This window comes from Lagenorhynchus albirostris, chromosome 2 (genome assembly GCF_949774975.1).
Source record: "Lagenorhynchus albirostris chromosome 2, mLagAlb1.1, whole genome shotgun sequence".
Lineage (NCBI taxonomy): Eukaryota > Metazoa > Chordata > Mammalia > Artiodactyla > Delphinidae > Lagenorhynchus > Lagenorhynchus albirostris.
Window position 1 is genome coordinate 157,542,832 of NC_083096.1, and position 26,547 is coordinate 157,569,378.

General features: G+C 35.8%; 1 protein-coding gene and 1 pseudogene across 1 annotated transcript in view; one reads left to right on the forward strand and one right to left on the reverse strand.

Moving 5' to 3' along the window:
• AGO3 (argonaute RISC catalytic component 3) overlaps window positions 1-26,547 on the reverse strand; it is a 127,943-nt gene that overhangs the window by 61,069 nt on the left and 40,327 nt on the right. The window contains exons 4-5 of the mRNA XM_060140571.1: window positions 24,057-24,265; window positions 23,117-23,253 (exon numbers count right to left, since the gene is read on the reverse strand). Of these exons, the coding sequence (XP_059996554.1) occupies window positions 23,117-23,253; window positions 24,057-24,265 (346 nt within the window). The remainder of the gene's footprint in view (window positions 1-23,116; window positions 23,254-24,056; window positions 24,266-26,547) is intronic.
• On the forward strand, window positions 5,665-5,743 carry LOC132516627 (U2 spliceosomal RNA; annotated as a pseudogene).

Sequence of the window (26,547 nt, forward strand, 5' to 3'; positions counted from 1 at the left end):
GACCTCTGGAACTTGAGAAGCTGATACTAAAATTAACATTGAAAGAGAAATGGAACAAGAATAGTCAAGATAGTTTTTAAGAATAAGGTCTGCTCTAACATTCATCGAGATCTGTTATAATCCAATTCAAGTCAAGAGACTGTGGGGACAGACACACAGACCAGGAGAACAGACTTGGAAGCCCACCTTATACAATATACAAAAACAAATTCCTATTCAGAGAACTGAACATGAAAAGAAAAATAAACATTTAGAGGAAAATATAGAACATCTTTATGATCTTGGAGGCAAGAAAGAATTTCTTAAGATATAAAAACTATCATAAAAAAATACCATAAGCAAAGCCAGAAAAAAAAAAAGACAGGCTATAGATATGTGTAATACATACAACAAATGATTACTATCCAGAATATATAATAAGTTCCTATAAATCAAGATAAAACAATAAAAGTGGCAAAGGATACGATTAGGCATTTCATAGAAGAGAAAATCTAAATGTCAAAAAACAAATTTTCACTAATTATCTTATTTGTAATTAAGGAAATATATACAAAAACTATATCAAGCTATCATTTTACACCAATCAAGACTGGCCAAAAATATTAAGACCGATAACACAAGCTGACAACAAGCCAAAGGAAGACTGAAGAATTAAAGCTCTCATACAGACTGTAGGAATATAAACTGATATAGTCAGTTAGGAACAAATGGTAATTTATAGTAAGTTTGAAGATGAGCATAATTTTCAACTCAACAGTTTCACTCTAGGACTTCCCTGGTAGTGCAGTGGTTAAGAATCCGCCTGCCAGGGCTTCCCTAGTGGCGCAGCAGTTGAGTCTGCTTGCCAGTGCAGGGGACACAGGTTCGAGTCCTGGTCCGGGAAGATCCCACATGCCGTGGAGCAACGAAGCCCATGGGCCATAACTACTGAGTCTGCGCTCTAGAGCCCACGAGCCACAACTACTGAAGCCCATGTGCCTAGAGTCCGTGCTCTGCAACAAGAGAAGCCACTGCAATGAGAAGCCCGCGCACCGCAACGAAGAGCAGCCCCTGCTCACTGCAACTAGAGAAAGCCCGCGCACATCAATGAAGACCCAACGCAGCCAAAATTAAATATAAGTAAAATAAATAAATAAATTAAATAAATTAAAAAAAAAAAAAAAAGAATCCGCCTGCCAATGCAGGAGACACAGGTTTGAGCCCTGGTCTGGGAAGATTCCACATACCAGGGAGCAACTAAGCCTGTGTGCTACAACTACTGAGCCTGCGCTCTAGAGCCCGCGTGCCACAACTACTGAAGCCTGCGCGCCTAGAGCCCGTGCTCCGCAACAAAAGAAGCCGCCGCAATAAGAATCCCGTGCACCGCAACAAAGAGTAGCCCCCCTCGCCGCAACTAGAGAAAAGCCCGGGTGCAGCAAAGAAGACCCAATGCAGCCATAAATGAATGAATGAATGAATGAATGAATAACTTAATAAAAACCCAAAAAACAATTTCACTCTATTGGAGTATATACTCTGCAAAAATTCCGTATCTGTGAAAGGCAACATGAATGAGAATGCTTATTGTAGCACAGTTTATAATGGTAAAAAGAATGGAAACAACTTAAACACCAGCCAAATGGATAAATTTGTACTACATGCATATAATTACAATTAATGGGCAGGTGTTAGAATTCAGATAAATACAATTGAGAAGTAGAAAACTTGAGAGGAGTTTGGTAGAAAATGCGATCTTACCAACTACTTAGATTGCCATTATCTAGATATGTATAATACACAACTAAGGCAAAAAAATTTACCAAAATAGACTAGATGTCTAGAATACCAGTGGGACAGCCTTTCAATTCATGAACATAATATCTCTGAATTTATTAACGTCATTCCAGTTTCATTAAGGTTTTGTGATACTTTATAAGTCATTTATTAATAATTGATAAAAATTTTGTTGCTGTTGGAAATGTATCCTTTAATCTTTCATCACTTATTATTTTTTAAATTTTATTTATTTATTTGTTTTTGGCTGTGTTGGGTCTTCGTTTCTGTGCGTGGGCTTTCTCCAGTTGTGGTGAGCGGGGGCCACTCTTCATCACGGTGCACGGGCCTCTCACTGTCGTGGCCTCTCTTGTTGCGGAGCACAAGCTCCAGATGCACAGGCTCAGTAGTTGTGGCTCACGGACCTAGTTGCTCTGTGGCATGTGGGGTCCTCCCAGACCAGGGCTTGAACCCGTGTCCCCTGCATTGGCAGGCAGATTCTCAACCACTGTGCCACCAGGGAAGCCCACTTATTTTTTTAATTAGGTTTATTTTCTTCTTTTCATGGGTAACAGTGTTAGAATAATGAGAAAAGGATAGGCTTGGAAATGAAATAGATTTTAATTCTAGATCCAGACTTGAAATTCAGAGAAATCATAATTCGTTCATTGCAAAATTAGAAAAACATCTAGTACTTATAGCATTAGGGTGAAGATTCAATATAAGGTACCTACTTGTGCCCAGAACATGGCAGGAGCTCATCAGAGCTCTTTTTCTCATCTTTGAAGAACTGTCTACTCATGTCTTTTGCTCTCTCATTTACTGAGGTTTTAATTCTAGGCAAAATCATTTTGTCAATGTAAACTAACTCCTTGAAGAGGCTGATGGGAGAATGTTCCATGAAAAAGTGATTAGGATTCTTGAATTTGCATTTTACTGTGTCAAAACTGAAAATTTTTGTTAGGACGCAGCTAAAATAACAGATGTGAAAAAAGAAAATAATAAATATTTGCCATATTTAAGATAACTAGGACTACAAGTACCAAAATGAGCCCAGGTCCAAATGATGAGTATAAAATAAAGCAGTAAATAATGTTGGATCCTGGTAAAAACATAACTACAATTATACTTTAATCTCCTGAGAGGTTATGTGCCTTAATTTTATATGTATACTTTCATTGCTCTGAAGATATAAGAACAGAAACTTATTATACAATGCCTTTTTATGGTAATAGTGAGCAATTAAGAGGTCACATTAAACATCTTGGTGTGTCTATTATTACCTAGCAAAATAATATTAACATAGTACTCAGGAGATATTGATAGATGAAAGGATTGCTTTTCTTTTTCTTTTTCTATTTTTAATATAAAATATCACATATTTACTAGAGTGTCACTAAACAAATTATAAAGTGAATATCCACATAACCAACATTCATATCAAGAACTAAATATTGCCAGCATCTTAGAAACCTCTTCCCTATCCCTTTCCCAACCTTAACTTCCCCTCTCTCTGCTAGAGGTAACCAAAATCCTGGCTTTTATGGTAATCACTTCTTTTTCTTTATAGAATTACAACATAAGTACAGATCACTAAGGACCACAATTTAGTTTTCCTAGTTCTTGAATGTTATGTAACTGGAAACATAAAGCATGTAATCTTTTTGAGTCTTTTGCTAAACACTGTTTCTAACTAATCTATATTAATTAAATGTAACTGGTTTCTTCATTTTCATTGCTCTAACACTCTGTTGAAGAAATACACAATTTATCCACTCTGATGTTGATGGACAGGGAATTCCCTTGCAGTCCAGTGGTTAGGACTGGGAACTTTCACTGCCAGGGGCCCAGGTTCAATCCCTGGTCAGGCAACTAAGGATCCCAGGCGTAAGCTGCCCCACGGCAAAAACCAAAACCAAACAAAAAACCAAAAAAACCTGATTATTAATGTTGGTGGACAGTTTATGCTGGCACTTTCCTTTGGTTATTAGAATAAGGTTATGAATATTCTTATAGCCTTTTTTTTTTTTGGCTGCACCACGCAGCATGCGGGATCCTAGTTCCCTAACCAGAGATCTAACCTGTGCCCCCTGCAGTGGAAGAGTGGATTCTTAACTGCTAGACCACCAGGGAAGTGCCTAGGTGGCCTTATTGATATACGTAAACACGTATATTTCTCTAGTAGAAAAGGCAATATCTGAGTAGAACTGCTGAGTCATTAGGGATGTGTATCTCTGATTCTCCTAGATAATGTCAAACTCTTCCAAAGTGGTTTTAACAACTCTCCCACAAGCAGCATTTAAGAGTCACTGTCGTGAGAAATTTTCACCATTAGTATCGTTAGACTTGAATTTTAGCCCTTCTGGTGGATGTGTAATGATATCTCAGTTCAAGAAAAAAGACAATTTGAGGTATAACTTACATACAATAAAATGCATTTCAATTGTAAAGGTCAATGATTTTGACAAACGTATATACATCTATGGTATTACCACCCCAATTAAGACAGAACCTGTCATCACCCCAGAAAGTACTTTCCTGCCCCTATGCAATCAGCTTCTGTCACATCTGCCACAGGCAAGCACTGATCTGATTCGTTTCATAATAGAATAAATGGTTCCAGAATTTCATATAAATGGAATTATACTGTATACACCACTTTGTCTAGCTTTTTTGTACATCTTACTTGAGATTTATCCATACCATTGTATAAATTAGTAGTTAGTTCTTTTTAGCTGCTGGGTAGTATTTCATTGTATAAATAAATCACAACTTGTTTCTCAATTCACTTGTTGCTGGGCATTTGGGTTGTTTCCAGTTCCTAATTATTATGAACATGTAAACATATATGCACAAATCTTTGTATGGACCTATTTTTTCATTTCTCCTGGGGAAAGACCTAAGAATAGAACTGGTAGGACACATGGCAAGAAAATGTTTAAATTTAAAAGAATCTGCCAAGGGCTTCCCTGGTGGCACAGTCGTTAAGAATCCACCTGCCAATGCAGGGGACACAGGTTCGATCCCTGGTCCGGGAAGATCCCACATGCTGCGGAACAACTAAGCCTGTGCGCCACAACTACTGAGCCTGTGCTCTAGAGCCCGCGAGCCGCAGCTACTGAGCCCACATGCCACAACTACTGAAGCCCACGCGCCTAGAGCCCGTGTTCTGCAACAAGAGGAGCCACCGCAACGAAGAGTAGCCCCTGCTCGCTGCAAATGGACAAAGCCCGCGCACAGTAACGAAGACCCAATGCAGCCAAAGATAAATAAATATTAAAAAAAAAAAGAATCTGCCAAAATATTTTTCAAAGTGGTTGTACAATTTTATACTCCTACCATTTCTGATTGCTCCACACCCTTACCAACACTTAGTATTGCCAGTCTTTTTGATTTAGCGAATCTAGCAGGTATGAAGTGATATCTCACTGTGGTTCTTACCTGCATCTTCCAGATGACCAATGAATGATGTTTAGCATCTTCTCAAGTGCTTACTGGCCATTCCCATCTTTTGTGAAGTGTCTGATTTTGACCACTTTTTTAAATTGTCTGAGTTGTGCAAGTTTCTCATATATTCTGGACACAAATCTTTTGTTTAGGATATGTTATGCAAATATTTTCTCCCAGCAGTAGCTTGTCTTTTCATCTTCTTAACAGTGTTCTTAAGAGAATGTGTTCATTTAGATGAGGTTTCCAACATATTAAGAAATCTTTGTCTATTCCAAGGACATGAATATTTTTCCTCTTTTCTTACAAATTTCTCAGTTTTAATGGTTTCTTTTTTTGTACAAATACTCAGCTGTTCTAGCATCGTTTATTGAGAAGACTATTCTTTCCCCTTTGTTGGCCCCTTTGTCAAATATCAATCAACCACGTAAGTGGGTCTATTTCTAGCTATTTCTAGCTATTCTAATCACTTCTTAGCCTTTTGGCTAAGATCAAGTGTAGTATCTATAGCTATCATGTAAATTGATTTGTATGTCCATCTTTAACCCCAATATCACAGCTTTGATTACTGTAGCTTTATAGCATGTCTTCAAATCAGGGATTATGAATCCTTCAACTCTGTTCCTCTTCAAAATGGTTTTAGCTATTCTAGGTTCTCTGCATTTCCATATAAATCTTAGAATCAGCTTGTCAATTTATATTATTAAAAAAAAACAAAAAGAAAGTCTGGTGAGATTCTGGGATTGTGTTGAGTCTACAGATCAATTTGGGGATAATGGACATCCTAAGAATTTGAGGCTTCTGGGCCAAGAACATGGTATCTCTGTTTATTTATATCTTCCTATCTTTGTCAGGAATGCTTTGTAGCTTTCAGTGTAGAGGGCTTGTACATCTCTTTTAAAATCTATTCCTAAATATTATTATTATTATTTTTTGCGGTACACGGGCCTCTCACTGTTGTGGCCCCTCCCGTTGCGGAGCACAGGCTCCGGACGCGCAGGCTCAGCGGCCATGGCTCACGGGCCCAGCCGCTCCGCGGCACGTGGGATCCTCCCGGACCGGGGCACGCACCCATGTCCCCTGCATCGGCAGGTGGACTCCCAACCACTGCGCCACCAGGGAAGCCCTACATTTTGTGATATTATGAATGGTACATGTGTTTTTCACTTTTCTAATTGTTGAATGCTGGGTATTATTTATTATACTGCTAGTATTTTCTTTTTGTATATGCAACTAGTGTCTTGTAATCTTGCTAAATTCATCTATTAATTCTAGTAGGATTTGGGTTTTTTTGGTAGATTTCTTAGGATTTTTTACGTAAACAATTATGTCTTCTGCAAACTGAGATAGTTGTATTACTTCCTCTACAATATTATGCCTTTATTTTTCTTGGACCACCAGCACAATGTTAGAAGTAGTGAGAGCAAGTATTCTTGCCTTCTTCTTAATCTTATGGCAAAATCATTCACACTTTTTATCATTTAGTATGAGGATGCCTGTATGTTTTTCTAGATGCTTTGATCAGGTTGAATAAGTTTCCTTTTACTGCTAGTCTGTTACAAATTTTTATCATGAAAATGTTAAAATGTGTCAAATGATTTCTTCTGTCTGTTGAGAGGATTACATTGTTTTTGTCAGGTGTCAGATTCCGGGGTATACTAGCCTCATAAAATTGAGTTGTAAAGCCTTTCTTCTTCTTCTGTTTTCTGAAAGAATTTGTGAAAGATTGGTATTATTTTTCCTTAAATGTTAGATAAAATTCAGCAGCGAAATGATTTGGGACTAGAGTTTTCTTTGTTAGAAAGAATTATGGATTTAATTTCCTTAATACATACAAGGCTATTCCAATTTTCTTTGAGCCAATTTTTGTAAAGTTGTGTTTCATTTATCAGATTAATTGGTATAAATTTGTTCCTAACATTCCCTTATTAATCTTTCAGTTCTGAAGGATCTTTAGTGATAACCCCTTCTTTCATTCCTGACACTAGTAATCAGTTTTATTTTTTTATTTTTCTTGATTAGCCTTGTTAGGAGTTTAAAATTTTTATTAGCTTTTTAAAAGGAATTAACTTTTGGTTTCATTCACTTTCTATATTGTTTGTTTTTCTATTAATTTTTGCTCTGATCTTTATTATTTCCTACCTTCTACTTACTTTGGGTTTAATTTGTTCTTATTCTAGCTTAAGATAGAAAGTGTGTGTGCTAGCCTGCCTCCAAAGACGGTCCCTAATAATAAGTCTTGCCTCATGGGATTTCCACGTTTGTGTCTCTCCTACACTGAATATAACTGGTTTATATAACTAATAAGACATTACAAAACTGGCAGAATATAGCTTTCAATGCTAGGCCTTAATGTCATTACAGCTTTTGCCTTGCTCTATCATGGATTACTTGCTCCAGAGGAAGCCAGCCACAATATCATGACAACACTTAACCAGCCCTGTTGAGAGGTCCAGATGGCAAGAAACTAGGCCTCTAGCACAAACTTGTTACTGAGTTTTACAGATGTAAAACAAGACTTAACCATCCATTTAAACATTCATCAAGTACCTACCATAACAGGGACTCTTTTGTGGGTTGGAATTTAAAGATGACTCAGACAAAGCCTCTGCCTTTTAAGAACAGATCCTGGGTTAGGATGGCAGAGGAACCACACGCAGCTCATTTCATTCTTTCCTCAAACTCCACTATAACCATGGTAAGGAATTAAAAGAAAGAAAGAAAGAAAGAAAAAAGACATAAACCTAGAAGGAAGGGAGAACAGAAAACAGAAAATGCACCAACATTTTAGAAGATGAAAAGCGAGTAGACAAGTTGTAACTGACATAGCAGATAGAATCCTCAGAAGGCGTGAGAAATGGCAGTGCTAGGTACCTCTGAAACCGATAAAAGGATGGGGGTAGTGCATGGGGGTAGTGCAGAAAAATGAAGAGGAAAGCTGTTTGAGAAGCAGGTAGAATCCTAGATCCCTTGTTCAGCTCCATTCACATTGCAGAACAACTGCCTCGTCTTTATCCTGGCATAAACTGTAGGTGTATTCTCTGGAAAAAGTAAAAGACTTTTGGAGGGAGGATGTCAGGCACAATTAAGGGCACAGGACTGTACCCAAAACAAGGAATTAAATAACTATAAATATTAAATGCTGAATGCAGACATTCCCCAAGCCAGAATCCCCAACTTGGCTTCCAGATCGCAGGTAATGAAGACTATTACCCTTCAAGCAGGAGGTTTGGAGGGCTCATCTTTGGGTAATTTGACCAGGTAAGACATAAGGATAAACTAACATTATAGGTTCCCCAACATCAGCCCAATCAAATCACCCTATGATAAAGCTCAAAGTAAACAGGCTCCACTGATGAATTCAAAGCATCTAGTCAGTGTTTTAGAGTCCCAATGCATCATGAATAAATAATCAAGGATACTATATGCTTGAAGGAAGCTTCCAAAATGGAGGATAATGATCAAAACAAACAAACAAACAAAAAAAGAATTTGGAGGAAGCATAAGCATGTGTAAGAAAAATAATACCCCAAAATAAATGATCTACAGTGAGCTTAGAGAAGATACTACCATATATGAAACAAGAATAGTATGCTACTATAAAATAACATTCAGGAAATAAAAAAGAACGAATAGAAATTTTAAAAAGCGAAGGGGGTTAGAAAATGAAGGTAAGTAAATTTTCCAGAAAGTAATACAAGGGAAACAAAACCTCACTAAAGCCATTTAAAAAGTGGAGCACCACTTTCAAATTTATGAAGGAAAATTATTTCCAACATAGAAACCTAGCTGAACTTTCATTTAGGTTTGTTGATACATTTTCCAATGTGTAAGGCATCAAAAAATTTTGCCTCCTGTGTACCCTTTTCTCATGAAACTTCTAAAAAAGGGGGGAGGGGTAGGAAGGGATACAGATAGTGAAGTTTGATCCCAAGAGGACAGCTGTGCACCAAATATGAACATACTCTATCAGACTGAAGCAGTATGGGTCAAGAAACAGATTTGATTAGACTGTCACTGAAATTCCTGATGCCATTATACTCTTTTTCTAATGTGAGGATAGACTAGACAAGCCTGATACAGGTATCTTTACTTGGCTGAGCTTGACCAGTGCTGATAAAGTTCCTGCCCTGTTGCCTGACCCTTTCACCCTAAAGAAATATTCTGCTTTGGTCTACTTCTGAGGACTAATTTGAATACTGTAAAAATCAAATTATTTCTTAACCTTAGGGATCTTATACCTGAACTGAAGACAAACATATGAAGCAAGCAACACTAATATTGTGATTAATAAATTACTTATTAGAAATCTGTTTTCCTTGCAAAGGAAGCATATTCAGTGAGAACTTTTGACTCTTAAGCAGCATAAATTATAATTACCAAATTCTACAACCATTTATATATTACGACTACTTTCTTCTAGTAGCAAAATAGTGAATGTTTTATAGAAAGCTACTTTTTACTGAAAAGCACAAAGAAGTAAATAAAGTATATAAAAATAAAAAACATTTCTCAACTCAGATGTCCTGGGTCTGAGATTTGTCTGCCAGGAGTCTTGCCTCTTAAAGGATGCAGTAAAGAGCTGTGAATATTAAGGGCATAATCTCTGGAATCAGAAAAATTGACCTCTATCATTTAAATATAATAACTATTGTGCCTCAAATATAGTTATATCTAAATATACCTTTAATAGGTTATATTACATATATCAATACATTAATAAAAATATAAAATACAAACTATGTGACATTTTGAGAGAGAAAGTCACTTTAGAGAAAGTTTAGATTTTGTCTCTAAACTTCAGTTGGGGGTATCACTTAACTCATACAACTGTGATGACGTTCATAGGAGATACAGTTGTCTTTTGGTTCCTTGGGGAGATTGGTTCTAGGACTCCCTTTGGATATCAAAAGTCGGTGGATGCTCAAGTCCCTTATAAAAAAATGACATAATACAGTCGGCCCTCAGTATACATGGTACCCAGGTAACAAGGGCTGACTGTAATTAATGTAAAATGTTTAGCATTCTCCCTGTGGTAAACAAAAATATCTTCAGGGACATACAACTAATGAGTACCAGATTCACTCTTTTTTGGCTGTGTTGCACGGCTTGTGAGATCTTAGTTCCCTGACCAGGGACTGCACCTGCGCCCTCGGCAGTCGAAGTGCGGAATCCTAATCACTGGACCACCAGGGAATTCCCGAGATTCACTCTGATGCTCTTAAAATGCATAATTACAAAAATTAAATGCAAGTTGCAAATGAGTTAGGCCTAAAGGCAGGCCAACCTAAAAAAATATTCTGCATTTCATTGACTCTAAAATGCCAATTATGGTAAGGTACATCAGTATTGTGTGTATCCTAAAAGAGAAATTTGCCAATTCAACTGTGACAAACAATCTACTGCAAGACATCTCCTGATTTCAGAGATAATGAAATGTGAGAAAAAGTTTTTTGTGTGTCTAAGATTGGTAAAATTCATTAAAGTTACATAGTTGAGAGTTAGGATGTTAAACACCATGAAAACAATCATTTTGAAGACAAGATTAAGTCACACAATTAGAATTAAATTGCTTGCATTCTTAAAGTACTATTCCATGCTTATCTCCACCGCAAATTTCACCTAGCTCCCACCTGTCACTTCCTCAGAGAAAAGTTCCTTGAACACGGAGACTAGAATGGATCCCTTTGTTACGCAGTCCCACTGCACTTAGTACTTCCTCGTAGTACTCATTATATTGCTCAATACTAATCTTCTCTGGTTGATTTCAAGTTCAATAAAGACTATTTTGTTCAGTGCAATATACCAAGTGGAAGGGTTGCAAAATCAAAACCACACAAACAAGAAAGGAAATATAAGCAAGTAAGGTGGTCAGTGTAATATTTTCCCTCATTATTTTTCACAGCAGCATTATATATTATTGACAATTTAAAAATAAACTCATTTAAGTGCCTTCTTAGCGCAGTAGGCAGCACATCAGTCTCATAAGAACAAACCCGTTTAAAATTTTAGGCTTTGGGACTTCCCTGGTGGCACAGTGGTTAAGAATCCACCTGCCAATGCAGGGGACACAGGTTTGAGCCCTGGTCGAGGAAGATCCCACATGCCGCAGAGCAACTAAGCCCGTGAGCCACAACTACTGAGCCTGAGCTCTAGAGTCCACGAGCTGCAACTACTGAAGCTCACACGCCACAACTACTGAAGCTCACACACCACAACTACTGAAGCCCACACATCTAGAGCCCGTGCTCCCAACAAGAGAAGCCACCACAAGGAGAAGTCCGTGCACTGCAACGAAGGTAGCCCCCGCTCGCCCCAACTAGAGAAAGCTCGTGCACAGCAACGAAGACCCAATGCAGCCAAAAATAAATAAATAAATAAATAAATAAAAGAAAATAAAATTTTAGGTTTTATTTCATTTCATTAAGATAACACAGATCTTTTTGTTTCTTTGCTTCACAGTGGCACCTGAAATTATCTACACACTTTGTTCACACAAATAAACATACTGTCACATGTTTCCTGAAACATGTAGCCTTATAGGTCTATCTCTTCTCCCTATCCCAACCAACCTATTTCATTCCTCTTTCTTCTTTCCTTCCTTCTTCCTAAAGGGAACCACTATACTGAAACTGGTGTGTATTTGTCCCATCTATGCTTTTATGGTTTGTTTTTTTGTTAACATCTTTATTGGAGTAAAATTGCTTTACAATGGTGTGTTAGTTTCTGCTTTATAACAAAATGAACCAGCTATACGTATACATATACACCCATATCTCCTCCCTCTTGCGTCTCCCTCCCACCCTCCCTATACCACCCCTCTAGGCGGTCACAAAGCACCGCCATCTATGTTTCAATACTTTTACTGCATTTGTTTGTATCCAGTATATACTTAAAAAAAAAAATTCACGTAAGTAGTAACATAACCTTTTGCTATTTGATCATCCCCCCAACATTGTTTTCAATAATAATCCATGTTGATATATGTAGACCTGGTTCATTCATTTAACTGTTACATAGTATACCACAATAGAACAATTTATGTACTCATTCCAATGTTTACTTATTCTGTTATTGACAGGAATCAGGCTGTTTCCAATTTTCTGCTATTACAAATAATGTCTCAGTTTTTGCAAGATACCTCTATGGTATATTAAGGGTTTTAAGACATGTTCAATATCATCTTTACTGGATATTGAAAACGGCCTCCAAAGTAGTTGTATTAAATCATACGTCTATAAGCAGTGCATGATAGTTCCTTATACTTTATCCTCACCAACATTTGATATAAGACTTAAATTTTTATAAATCTGATAGGTGTGAAATGGTACTGATTTCACTTGCATTTTCCTGATTACTAATGAATTTGAGAATCTGATTTTCTATTGGCCATTTGTGTTTCCTCTTTTGTGAATTACCTTTTTTTTTAACTGATTGCCTTATACCCCATAAAGATCTTGGTTATATATGCTTTAATATTCTTCTAGCATTTTAACTTTGTTTATGGTGTATTTATAACAAATAAGTTTTAAATTTTGACAGAGCCAAGCTTACCGGTATTTTCTATTATGATTTATACATTTTACATTTTGTTCAATGTTAGAGATATTCTCTTACTTTTTCTCTGAATGAATCTTATTTTTTATTTTGGCCACACCACATGGCATATGGGATCTTAGTTCCCTGACCCGGGATGGAACCTGCACACCCTGCACTGGAAGCGTGCAGTCTTAACCACTGGACCGCCAGGGAAGTCCCTGACAGAATTTTAAAGTTTTGCTTTACAAATTTTAGATTACAATCCACCTAGAAATAAATTTGGGATATGATGTGAGATGGGTCTAATTATTTTTTTCATATAGTTAACAATTGCATAAACACCATTTATTAAACATTTTACTCTTTCCTCAGTGATTTGAAATGCCAACTTAATATCAACGAAGTTTCCACACACACACACACACACACACACACACACACACACACACACACACAGCTTATTTCTAGGCTTTATATTCTGCTTCATTAATCTGTCTGTCCCTGCAGTTTAAAAAGTGTGCTAAAATTGTTACAGTTTCAACATAAGGAGGGCAATTCCTCCCCCTTTACTCTTCTGTAAAATTATATTGGTTTTTCATCGTCACTTATATTTTCCATATAAATCTTAATATTGACTTATCAAGTTTCACTATATACCCAATTGAGATTTTACTTAAAATTGCATTTACAGATTAATTTTGGGAGAATTGACATCTTATCAAACAGAGTCTTCTCAATAAGCCTAATATATTTCTTTCATTCAGATCTTCACTTATATCTTTCAATAAAGTTTTATATTTTAGAGACCTCTCAGAAATCTTTTATTCCTGTGTATCCCCTTTTCAACCCAAACTCTCAATGTCATCACATTTTCTAAAGCTCAGTTAAGACATCATTTACTTCTACAAATATTTTTCTAACTTTCCAGGCTCAATTAGATACTCCTCCTCCATGTTCTTGGTTTTATTTATTCATTCCTTGCTTAATATGACCGAGAGTTGTGCCAGGCATGGAGGTAGACTGGTGAATAAGATGGACAGTCCCTAGCTTCATGGAGCTTTCATTCTAACAGGAGACAAAGAATAATAAACACTTATAATTCAAGGTGACACATGGTATTACAGGGGAAGTATACTGTACTATGGGAATACATAAGAGAAATACCTAACTCAGACTTGGGGGAATGGCTGGATGGGGGGCAAGAAGGGTGTCAAATACTGCTTCTCAAGGAAGTAACATGTAGACTGAAACCTGTAAGAAGAACAGAAGTTAGCAAACACAATAGTGACTAAATATCATAGTACTGACATCCTTGTCTTACTCTTGATTTTACTGGAAAAGCTCCGCTGCTTAACTGTAAAATCTGCTCTCTGAATATGTTTCCTCCCTTGGCTTCCTTGACACCATTTCTTGGCTCTCATACTGCCTGTGATAATCATTAATTGCTCACTGGTTCCTCTTCCTTAAATGCTAGTATTCTCCATGGCTCTATCCTTTTCATTCCTGTTTTCAATCTAAATACTATTTCTAAAGTTTTTCCATTTTCAGAGTTTCAAATATGGATTTATATACTAAGGAGTCCCAAAACTTTTACTTTTAGCTCACACCACTACAGATTTTCACATCTGCATTTCCAACTACATACTAGATGACTCTGTCCATATGTTCCATAGAATCCTCAAGCTTTAGACATATTTACATTTGACATATTTATACATGGTATATACTGCCAGCTAACCAGCAACAGCAGACCTACCTCCCATATTCAGTATTATCATTCATACTTGGTATGAATGAGTCACTATTCTGAATGTATGTTGGTGAGTATGCCCTTCTTGAAAGCTAGTTTATAAAAGCCAGCACCGTTAGCTAGCACAGTCACTGAAGGTTTGGGAATATGAAGGTTGTTTCAAAGACTGAATAATCATAGAATTCTGTAGGCCAGGTATGGGGTTTTGTTTTTTTATTTTTAATATGTCAATTTGGCTAGGCTACTACTTGTCAGTTATTCAATCAAACACTAATCTAGGTATTGCTGTGAAGATATTTTATAGATGTAATTAAAGGGATATTATCCTGGATAATCTAAGTTGGCCTCATTTAGTCAGTTGAAAGGCCTTAAAAACGGGGCTGAGGTATCCCCAAGAGAGAGAAGAAATTCCACCTATGGACAGCAGCTACAGCCCATACCCATGTATTCTAGCCTGCCCTTCCTGATAGCCTACCCTAAGGATTTCAGACTTGACTAGCTAGCCCCTACAACTGTGTAAGCCCAATCGCTCTCTCTCTCTATGTGTCTCCTACTGGTTCTGCTTCTCTGGTTGAACCTAATACACTAAGATTGTAGCTTTACTTCCAAAAACCATTTCCTTCAAAAACCTAGTAAACCTTCTGGTCTCTTCATTTCCAATCAGTTCCATGTACCAGTAACTATACCCAAAGTTTTTTTCTGGACATGGTTTTTAAACCTATTTTTTCAACTTAATCTTTGTAATATGTTCCTTCCTCTCCATCCCACATTAGACCATCACCATCTCTTACCTGAACTAGTGATTGAAAAAGCCTCCTAACTGGCTTCTCAGATTAGTTTTTTTCTCCTCTATCTATTCTCCACACTGCTGCCAGAGGTCTCTTTCTGGAAAACAAATATGATCATGTCACTATCCTTCTTGAAAACTTTTGAAGTCTTCCTACCTACAGGATAGAGGTAAATTTGTTTTCTATTTCATTATTTTCTGTTTTTAACTCTTATTTCCTTCTATTTTTCTTTGCATTTAATTATGTTATTTTTCTAACTTATTAAGATGAATGTATAGGTAATTGATGCTTTTCTTCTTTTCTAATAGGCATTTAAGGTTTTAAATTCTCTCTAAGCATTGCTTTAGCTAATCATACCGATTCTGATATGTACTATTTTCAATACTCTTCAGTTCAAAATATTTAAAATTTGTGATTTCTTCAACCAATGGGTTATTTAGAAATTATTTTTTAGTAATATCCAAAGCTGAACTTTAAGTTCCAGTAGGAAAATAGCAGCAATTTATTTCCAAAATTTCCCACTTTCCTCCTAGAACTCGATACAGAGCAACAAAGATAATGTAAAAAAGAGAGAAAAGAAAAGGAAAAAACATCCTACATCTTCAATGAACCTAGGAGACAATAAAAACCTGAAAATGCCAGATTGTAAGTAAATATGGCCCAAAGTACTTGGGACTAGTAGAACCTATGCAAGGGAGAAAGACATGAAAGATGAAAGAAAGCCTAGTGGGGCAAGAGTAAATTTTCACTCCAGAGAGAGAGGGTCCTACCCTAAGTGGGAAGTGCAATGTTTAGTTCTGAGATTGAATGGGGGAAATCTCAGAAGGAAGTAGAGAAAGGAGGTGTAGAAAGTGTCATGAGAGTGAGTAGAGGGTGAACTAGAAGTGACAGAGCTCAGATAGGATTACCCTTCTAAAACCAAGGCTTGCATTTTTCCTCTGTAATGTCAAACTTGGAGAAGAGTTAAAAGAAGAGTACAATGAACTACCATGTACTCTTCACAAATTCTCTAATTGCTAATGTTTGAGCAGGCACTTTCAAAGGCAGGAGTTGGGCTTCCCTGGTGGCACAGTGGTTGAGAGTCCGCCTGCCGATGCAGGGGACACGGGTTCGTGCCCCGGTCCGGGAAGATCCCACATGCCGCGGAGTGGCTGGGCTGGTGAGCCATGGCCGCTGAGCCTGCGTGTCTGGAGCCCGTGCTCCACAATGGGAGAGGCCACAACAGTGAGAGGCCTACATACCGCCAAAAAAAAAAAAAAGGCAGGAGCTGAATTCCCCTGGTAGCAGAAACTCCTTAAACATATATTACTCAGAGGCAAAAGAGATGTGATTTATTTTGAAGAAAGAACCCATCAGAACAACAGAGGACAGAGGCCTTGAGCAGAGAAACCTGGAAAACCACCTTGTTCCTAATGTCCTGTCCCACCTCCCTCTCCCACTCCAGTCTCTTCTAATAGGTGGTTTGGGAAAACTCATCTCATTCAAATACGAATAACAAAAGTGATAAGTATCCATACAAAAATACCATTTAAAAAATGTAAAAAAGCAGCACAACATCCCTGACAAAGAAAACTCAACAGAAAATACCACCACGAAGTAGATAAAAAATTATAACACTACTTTTTAACATGAATTCAAAACTTCTTAATGCAGCTATGAAGAAAGATCTCAGAGCAGAAATTTAAGAACTAAGGGGAAAGACAAACAGTTAAGAGAAGATGAAATAAGCACTGAGAACTCATGAAAGAAATGGAAGAAAAAGGCTTTTTCAAATTCAAAAAATGAAGACTGAGCAAATGGTAAAAATTATATCACAAAAGGCACAGTAAGGAGCAAGTAGGATGGAATTTTTTTTAAAAGAAAATAAAATGACAGATTAAAAAAAAGATAAAAGAGTTGAACCTACATTTTCAAAGGGAATTCCATGTTTTAAATAAAACTGACCCAAAATGCTCAACACTGAGAAAAAAATCTAGTAAAATAATTGTAAAAAATATTTTCAGCAACCAGACAAAAAAAGCAGGTCCCTTCTAGGGAAAAGAAAATCTGCTGACATCATATTTCTCTATTGAACATTCACTGTGAGAAGACAGTGGGAAAATACCTTTAAGAAACTCAAGAAAGTGTCATTCAGATATACCATAATGGAAAAGAATATTAAAAAAAAAAGCATGTCTCTACGTGTAGAACTGAGTCACTTTGCTGTGCAGCAGAGACTGCCACAACATGGAAATCAGCTATACTTCAATAAGAAAAAATTGAATGAAAAAAAAGTGTGGTTCAATCATTTTATGTCTAGCCAAGCAGTCCCTTCAGGAAAAAGGCTATAGACAAATGGTTTTCAATATGCAAAAACTCAGCTCTTACTCATATGAGCCCTTCCTGAAGTAACAACTTGAGGACAAACTGCAACCAAGAGATGACAGGAAAAATTTTAGCAAAAGGACTTGCAGTTAGCACCAACACATATAACTGTAGATTTAAGATGAAAACGAATGAATATACAGGTGACAGAATGGAATGTAACTGTTAACATGCTCAAAAAACACTGGAACAGTAATATATACAAATAAATGAATAACAGAAAAATCATAAAAAGTAGCATAAACTCACTGATTTCACTTTACAGTAATAGACAGGAATCAAAGTTGAAAGTCAAGTAGTATAAATTTAAGCAAAATCATAACAACAATAAAATAATGCTATATTGGCTAAAACTAGTTAAAAAAGGAGAGGGAGGAAAGAAGGGAAGGAAAAGAATAAAGCTAATATAAATGTTACTGATTAAGGAAAGCAAAAGATACTGTTTTAAAGAGAGGGAAAGATGATTATTATATGAAGGTAACCACTGATGAGAAAAAAAAAAAATCTTTCCTAATAACAGAACTAGCATTTAAAAAGCACAGAAAACATACCACATGGATTATAATCCTTTTGTTAGACAATGTAGACTTTTGGCCCAAAAGTACAAAAAAAGTCACTTTATCATTGTAAAGGGTATAAATCAATGAAGAATACAGACAGGTGTACATATGCTCCCAATACTATAGCAGCAACATCATGAAAGTGGAAATATAAGAAGAAATAGAAACACAATAGGAAATTTAAATTTATTTCTCCCATCTGAGACAAGTAAACAAAAATAAATAAGGAAATAGATGATCTAAACAACATAATCAAAATTGAAGTGCTGATGAATATTCATTTAACTCTATCCTAAAAATTGATTATATCTTATTTTCAAATAGCTATTGAACTTTCATTCACAAAATCTGACCATATATTAGGTTACTAAAAAAAAAAAACCCTCAACAAATTCTAAAAATAGAAATACAAACCACATTTTCTGATTAACAGCAAAATGAAACTAGAAATTTATAACACAATCAGAAAATAAAAAGATCTTCAATCTGAAAATTTAAAAAGTCTCTCAAACAACATTTGGATAATATGGGAAATACAAATGAAATCTGTGGTGTTTTGAGAAAATGATATAATAAAAAACTAGGTATTAGAAGCTTTGGAACATAGCTAAAACAGTGATAAGAAGAAAAATAACTGTTCTTTTTGGTTTTTGTTTGTTTTTATTTTTGGCCATGCCACACGGCCTGCAGGATCTTAGTTTCCCGACCAGGGGTCGAACCCACACCCTCAGCAGTGAAAGTGCGGAGTCCCAACCATTGGACCACCAAAGAATTCCCGAAATAATTTTTTTAAATACTTTTTTTAATAAGAAGAAATGAAATTAAATGTTACTAATATAGTTCAAAAAGGAAGGAAAAACAATTAAATTAACTGAAGAAAAGTGGAAGAAAAAATTTATAAAGCTAAAAAGAGAAATTAAGGAGTCAGAAAGCCAGAGAACTAAGAAAAAAATTCAAAAGCTCTTTGGTGGGGGGAGGTGGGGAGAACCCGTTGATTAAACTACTACCTCTCCTAATTAAGAGTAAAAAGAACAAAGCACAAATATAAAAAAGAAACTATGGGGATAAACCACAGAAGTAGACAAAACTGAAAAAAAAAAAAAGGAACTACTTAGTAAAGATACATTAGATATAGATAAAATATATATTTCTAAACAGACTGATTTTTCACAAAATAAATGAAAGATTTAAAAGAGCTACCCACCAAACAAAACAAAACACACCAGGCCACAAGATTTTACAGGGGAATTCTACCAAATCTTAAAAGAGCTGATAATTTCAACACTATTTAAAAACTGTTGTACATTTTAGAAAATGGGAAACTTCTAAATTCTTTATGAAATAAAATATTAATACCAAAACTTGAAAAAGACTGCATAAAAAAAGAGAAGATTGCAGATCAGATCAATCTTACTTTTTGCAATTTGATTAAAAAGGTAAAGCATTAAAAAACAGATTCCAGCATCACATTAAAATAATCCAAAACCACATGTTTAGTTCAGTGTTTGTTAAAAAAGAAGAGAAATATCATATCATCAGCTCCATAGCCACTAAAAGACATCTGACAAAATTCAACATCCATTCTTGATTAAAAGTACTCAATAAAATAGGAACCAACAGATGCTCCTAAACATATACATACATATATGTATTTAATGCAGAAACACTGGAAGCATTCCTTCTAAAGTAAGGAATAAAAAGAGGATGCCCACTATTCTCTAATGGTTAACACTGTCCTATCTAATTAGTCAATATAATCTGATAAAAAATATTAGAGGTACAAAAATCCAAAGGAAGACGTAAACCTATCACTATCATAGATGAAATGATTATAATCTAGAAACTGCAAGGAAATCACTTGAAAAGTTAATGTAATTCAATAAGGCAGAGAGAAAAAAGTTACTATACAGAAATTAAATGCCTTCATGTACATAAACAATAACCAGTTAGAATCTATAAACCCATTTAATAGGGAAAAAAGAGAGAGAGGACATATCCAGGAATGATAATAAGAAATGTGCAAATTTTATGTGAGGAAAACTTTGAAACACTCCTGAAGTAAACAAAGGCAATCCGGAACAAATGGAAAGGCATAGTGTTTTCTTGGATAGAAAGACTCACTATCTTAAGACTCAGTAACTTAACTTAAAAATATAATGAGGTCACAGTAAAAGTAACAGTCCATCCTCCCATAACCACTAGTTCTGACAAGGTATTTCTAAAGCTTATATAGTGAGATAAGTAAGAATGGCCCAGAAATCCTGAAGAGAAAAATGAGACTAGCCCTAGAAGATATTAAAATTATAAAAGAAAGGACTGACTGAAACACACAGCCCCACCAAAAGACAACTTTCTACATGACAAAAAGCAAAAACAAGACCACACCAAAGATCAAAAGACAAATAACAACCTAGGGATAATATTTGCAATTCATATCACAAAGGGCTAATCTCCTTGATTTCAGAAAGCTCTCTCAGTAAATAAGACCAAAAATCCAACAGAAAAAAAGGAGCAAAGGACATAAAGAATTAATAAAAAAGAAATAAGGTGGCCCTTACATATGTGAAAAGATGGTCAAATGCAAAATAATAGTACATAAGGAAACTATTTCTTGTAAATCTGATTGACAAAAATCTAGAGTTTGACACCTCTAGTGGCAAAGGTATAGGGAAACAGGTAGTCTCATTTACTGATGCAAAATATTTACAATCTCAGTGGAGGGCAATCTGGCAGTAACAATCAAAATTACAAATATATCTGCTTTTGACCCATCAATCTCACCTCCTGGAATCTATCTTAAAAATAAAAATATATGAATGGGGCTTCCCTGGTGGCGCAGTGGTTGAGAGTCTGCCTGTCAATGCAGGGAACACGGGTTCGTGCCCCGGTCCCGGAAGATCCCACATGCTGTGGAGCGGCTGGGCCCGTGAGCCACAACTACTGAGCCTGCGCGTCTGGAGCTTGTGCTCCGCAACATGAGAGGCTCGCGGCAGTGAGAGGCCCGCGCACCGCGATGAAGAGTGGCCCCCGCTCGCCGCAACTAGAGAAAGCCCACGCACAGAAAAGAAGACCCAGCACAGCCAAAAATAAATAAATAAATGAATTAAAAAAATATATATATGAATGATGTTCTGAAATGGAAAATAATTAAAAACAGCCCTAGTCTTCCCTGGTGGCACAGTGGTTGCGAGTCCGCCTGCTGATGCAGGGGACACGGGTTCATGCCCCGTTCCGGGAAGATCCCACATGCCGCGGAGTGGCTGGGCCCGTGAGCCGTGGCCACTAAGCCTGCGCGTCCGGAGCCTGTGCTCCGTAACAGGAGAGGCCACAACAGTAAGAGGCCCGCGTACTGCAAAAAAAAAACAACAGCCCTAGTATACACCTAAAGATGACTTTAAAAATACATCATCTCGACGTATCCCCACAATGGTAGATGCAGCTGAAAATAATGACAAAACTATGTACTGATCTGGAAAGACCCAGGGATCCTTGGAGGAATGGCTGATTCCAGGTATAGAGGAGGAAATACAGGATGAATCTGGAAAATTCTGCTGTGCCAGAAAGCAAGAAAGCTATCAAAGACTATGAATTATCAACAGGACAATGTGATTTTCCACATAAGAATTCCACCTAATGTAAAAGGAATAACAATTAGAAAAAATACCAGTTTTTCTAGTGAAAAAATGACTAGTGAAATAAATGACTCAGGTAACAATGATCAACGAATGGAATATCAGTGACTGAAAGACTGACTGGGAAATTTACAATGGAGAGATCAGGCCTACTGGTCTCTGAACATACTGATCAATCTTAGTACCACTAAAGTTGGGACCACTATATACTATATGCCTCCTAATATGATACAATACAGAGCATTTATGAATCAGAATTGAATCAAGCTTACAGGGCCCATTTTCATTTTCAGGAAATATAGGGGATAGAGGAAGAAGACAATGACACCACAAGAAAACAAAAGACAAATCCAGATTTTTGGATATTCAACAGGAAAAGTGAAAGTTTCTACAACAAGTCAATGACATAAAAAAGGAAAAAACAAAACGAAACTAGAGGGAAGGAAATGGGACTACTACATTTTTAAAAGGCATAATAGCCAAATGCGATGTGTGGATCTTGTTTAAATCCTGATTAGAACCAATCAACTATCCCTGAGACTATCAGGGAAATCTGATTATGGACAGAGATTAGAAACTACAAATAAATGATTAAATTTTTTACATATGATAGTGGCATTGTGACTGTGTAAGAAAACATCCATATTTTTAGAGGTGCACACTGTAGTAGGGAAAAAATAACATGCTGTATGGGATTTGATTTAAAATTACTACAGTAGAGGAAGAAATGTACATAGTTTAAGCAAAGGCAGAAAAATCCTGACAATCTGGATATTGGCTACATAGGCAGCAGTTTATCATACTATTCTCTCTACTTTTATATATACTCGAAAATATTCTTAAAAAAAAAAAACACCTAAAAATGAGAATGCAATTAGCACCACATTAAACATCAGTAGTAGGCACAATCTAAGGGTCACCAAGACCAACAGACTTCTCTTCCTTTAAAATACGTATTTCATAATGAAATACTGACTTATATAATTGTTAAGGACAAAAATGAATTATAATTGCTCAGATGATCATGTCAAGGCTTTTACATTTGCTTCCATTTGCTTACTTCATGTTTAGTAGCATTCCAGGACAAGTTCTATATAAAGGATTTCTAAATGAAATACAATAAAAAATAAAGGTTTTTCCAGTTTGTCTTAATATATGTCCAAATATTAATTCAAGACACCAGTACATATAATTACATATAAAATGTACTTATATACAGACACACACACACAGGCCATATAGAAATCAACTACCCAGCACAGAACATGGTTTTAATTCCCTTACCATCAATATTAAGCATCATTTTCCACATGGCAGGCCGAACAGACTGATGGAATCCAAACCAAACTTCCCTGCCCCCTCCCAGAGGGTGGTCATATCCTTCTGGAGCTGAGAAAAAGGAACGCCCCACAGGCGTATATCTACAAAAATTAAAATGGCATGTTCAATCTTTTCCTTCCCATTGAGTATTTAAATCTGCAGAACAGGTGAGTCTAGAGGATATAATCTTAACTTATAATAATGCCTCTCATTATTAATATATGAAACTAAACATTTTCCAAATTTGTGAAATCAAAAAGCAACCACTCAAAATGAAAAAACACCATCCCTCACTGAAATTCTCTATATTTAAAACTAATATTTGAATAAGATTAAATTTTATTTAAAATAGTTTTAAAAAATAGTTCTAACCTTAGAAAATGCTAAAGAATAAATAATTATTGATCAAAAAGCTACTTCTATAAATGTTGTTTGTAGGACATAATATTTTTCTTTAAAAAGACACACTGATCCTATACATATACAAATAGATATATATATACACATGTGAGATGCTACTGTGATTAAAAAAGTAACGATTTCAACACACTTTGATACTATTATACAAACAATGAAATTACCTTTAAAACACGGTGATTTAACTAAAATACTAAAACTGATAATGTATCAGTTAGTTAAGATTTATAGCTCCTAAGAAAAAGGGTTAGACATTTTTTTCTGAAAAAAATAGCTACGCTAATGATGTGCATTTACTTTCACAAGTCAGAGAATTTTATGTAACTTACTTCTCTCAATGAATTTGTATGCATGCTATTCTTCAACTACGATAATCAAAATATACAACATCTGAAGGTTAACCAAAGGAAGACTGCACAACCTACTTTTGGGAAGAAAGCTTTCACACTTAAAACCTAAAGAGGAAAAAAAAGCCAGAAGCACCCACTTCATGGAGGGCAGATGTCGTAGCACCACATCAACGGCATGGACAGGATTAGTGCTGATTGGCTTGTCTAATTCCAGTGGCTCTGGCAAGGTCCGTCCTGTCAGTACTTCATGTAGTAGGTGCCAACTCACCCGAGAGACAAATTTGATTGACACCTTGAAAGGTCGATCTTTTCCACCTTCCCCAGGTAAAGTAACATCTAAATCTACCTGTTGATGGGAGAAGAGTCAACTGGTAAAAGTTTTAAAAGATAAATACAATAATTTTTAACTGATACAAATATTTAAGAGAAAACAAGGCAAATATAAAAAAAAAACAATCTCAATGTGAAATCGATAGACTAAAATGTAAATAAGTTATTTATGCCAGCATTCTTTGCCATTGCAAAATATGGAAATTACCTAAATGACCATTTAGGCAGATATAAAAAAAAAAGGTAACGGAACTGCTATGGAATAATTTCCAAGCTACACTGTTATGTGAAAAAAAGCAAGTACAAGAGATTACAAATAGTATGCCATATTTTATGTGAGAAAGGGGGAAATGGAAAAATATTCATATATCTGCTTATTTTTGTAAAAAGAAACACAGAAAGCATGAATCAGAAACAACAAAAAAAAGGGGTTACTTTCAAAGGATATGAAAGAACAGATTGGAAGAAATAAAGGAAGGATTAACAATTCTGAGTATATTTTTCAGCTTAGTTTTGACTTTTGGAAGCATGTTAAATTAAGTTCTATAACATTAAAAAAATAAAAATAAGATCAACAAGGATGGAGAGAAAAAACTAAAACTGAATAAATACAAAATCAAATGAAACCAAATGCATTTCAAACAAATAACATAGCCAGATTGAAAGAATATTAAAAAAAAAAAAGAAAGAAAGAAAGAAAAGAAAACACTAATTCAGGTAACTCCTGAACATAATATATTTTGACTATACTCTTGGTTAGGGGTGTGGAGGAGGGGTGGGTGGGAAAGAACTGCATACAAAATAAAACCTTAAACTCTTACTACTATGTTTGTTTTCTGTAGTGATATAGTGTAGTAATTCAGAAACTATTTTATATGTACTGTAGGACTGAACAAATAAGTAAAAGTGGTAATATTTTGGAGAGTCAGGGGTTTAAAGGAGAAGCAAGACACAAATATGCAATGTAGGGAGTAAAGGAAGAATCCTTTTGGGATAGACTAGAACTGGAAGAATCAGTTTGAATTCATGATTTCCAATAAACATACTGTACAATATTGCATACAGTAAGTGGTACTTGCAGGATACATATGTTAGGTTTATTATATGAATGTAATATTTATTATCTGTTTTGTTTATCTATTTACTTATGTATTTATATTTTCTATCTCTGTCCATTGAAAGGGCTTATAAGCACATATACCCCAGCAGCAATGAGCACATCCAGTACCCAGATTTTGGTTTCTAAATTGTATTCCCTAACTAAAAGAAACCAGTGTACCTTTGAGATATGGCTGGTTGCAGGACTACAGCAGGGAAAACACAAGATGAACCTGGAACATCTTGTGCCCAAAAGTAAGGAAATACTCAAAAAAAAAAAAAGATGTGTCATGACAAAAGCACACAGGAACCAACTTAAAGGGGCTGCCACAGGCAAAATCTGGGACAATTTGGGCAAATAAATAAGGATAAAGAACTAGAAGAGATGAAAATGTGCTCCCTTACAGTAGAATAACAATGATTAATGTAGAAGGAATGACAGAATTAGAAAATCACCATTAGTACATAATAATAAACCTTCCAAGCAAGAATCATCAGCTACTAAAAAAGTCTAAAGAGAAATGGGATTCTTAAAAGTATCTCCCTTACAAAAATTAAAAACTTTGGTGCATCAAAGGACACAATCAACATAGTGAAAAGGCAACCTATGGAATGTGAGAAAATATTCCAAAACATATATCCCATGAGAATACATAAAGAATTCCTAAAACTCATCAACAACAACAAAATCAAATAACCCAATTAAAAAATGGGCAAAGAAGCTGAATACATATTTCTCCAAAGAAGATACACAAAAGGCCCATAAGCATACGAAAAGATGCTCAACATTATTAGTCATTAGGTAAATAAAAATCAAACCCACAATGAGATATTACCTCACACCCAACAGGATGACAACTATCGAAAATTCAGAAAACAACGAATGTTGGCAAGGGTGTGAAGTATTTGGAACCCTTGTCCACTGTTTGTAGAAACATAAAATGGCATAGTCACTATGGAAAACAGTATGGTGGTGTCCCAAAACACTAAAAATACAATTATCATTTATATGATCCAGCAACTCCACTTCTAGGTATATACACAAGAGAACTGAAAGCAGGCATTAGAAGAGAGATTTATACACCCATGTTGCATTATTGCATTATTTTCAACAGCCAAAAGGTGTTCATCAGCGGATGAATGGATAAACAAAATGTGGTATATACATTCAATGGAATATTATTCAACCTTAAAAAGGAA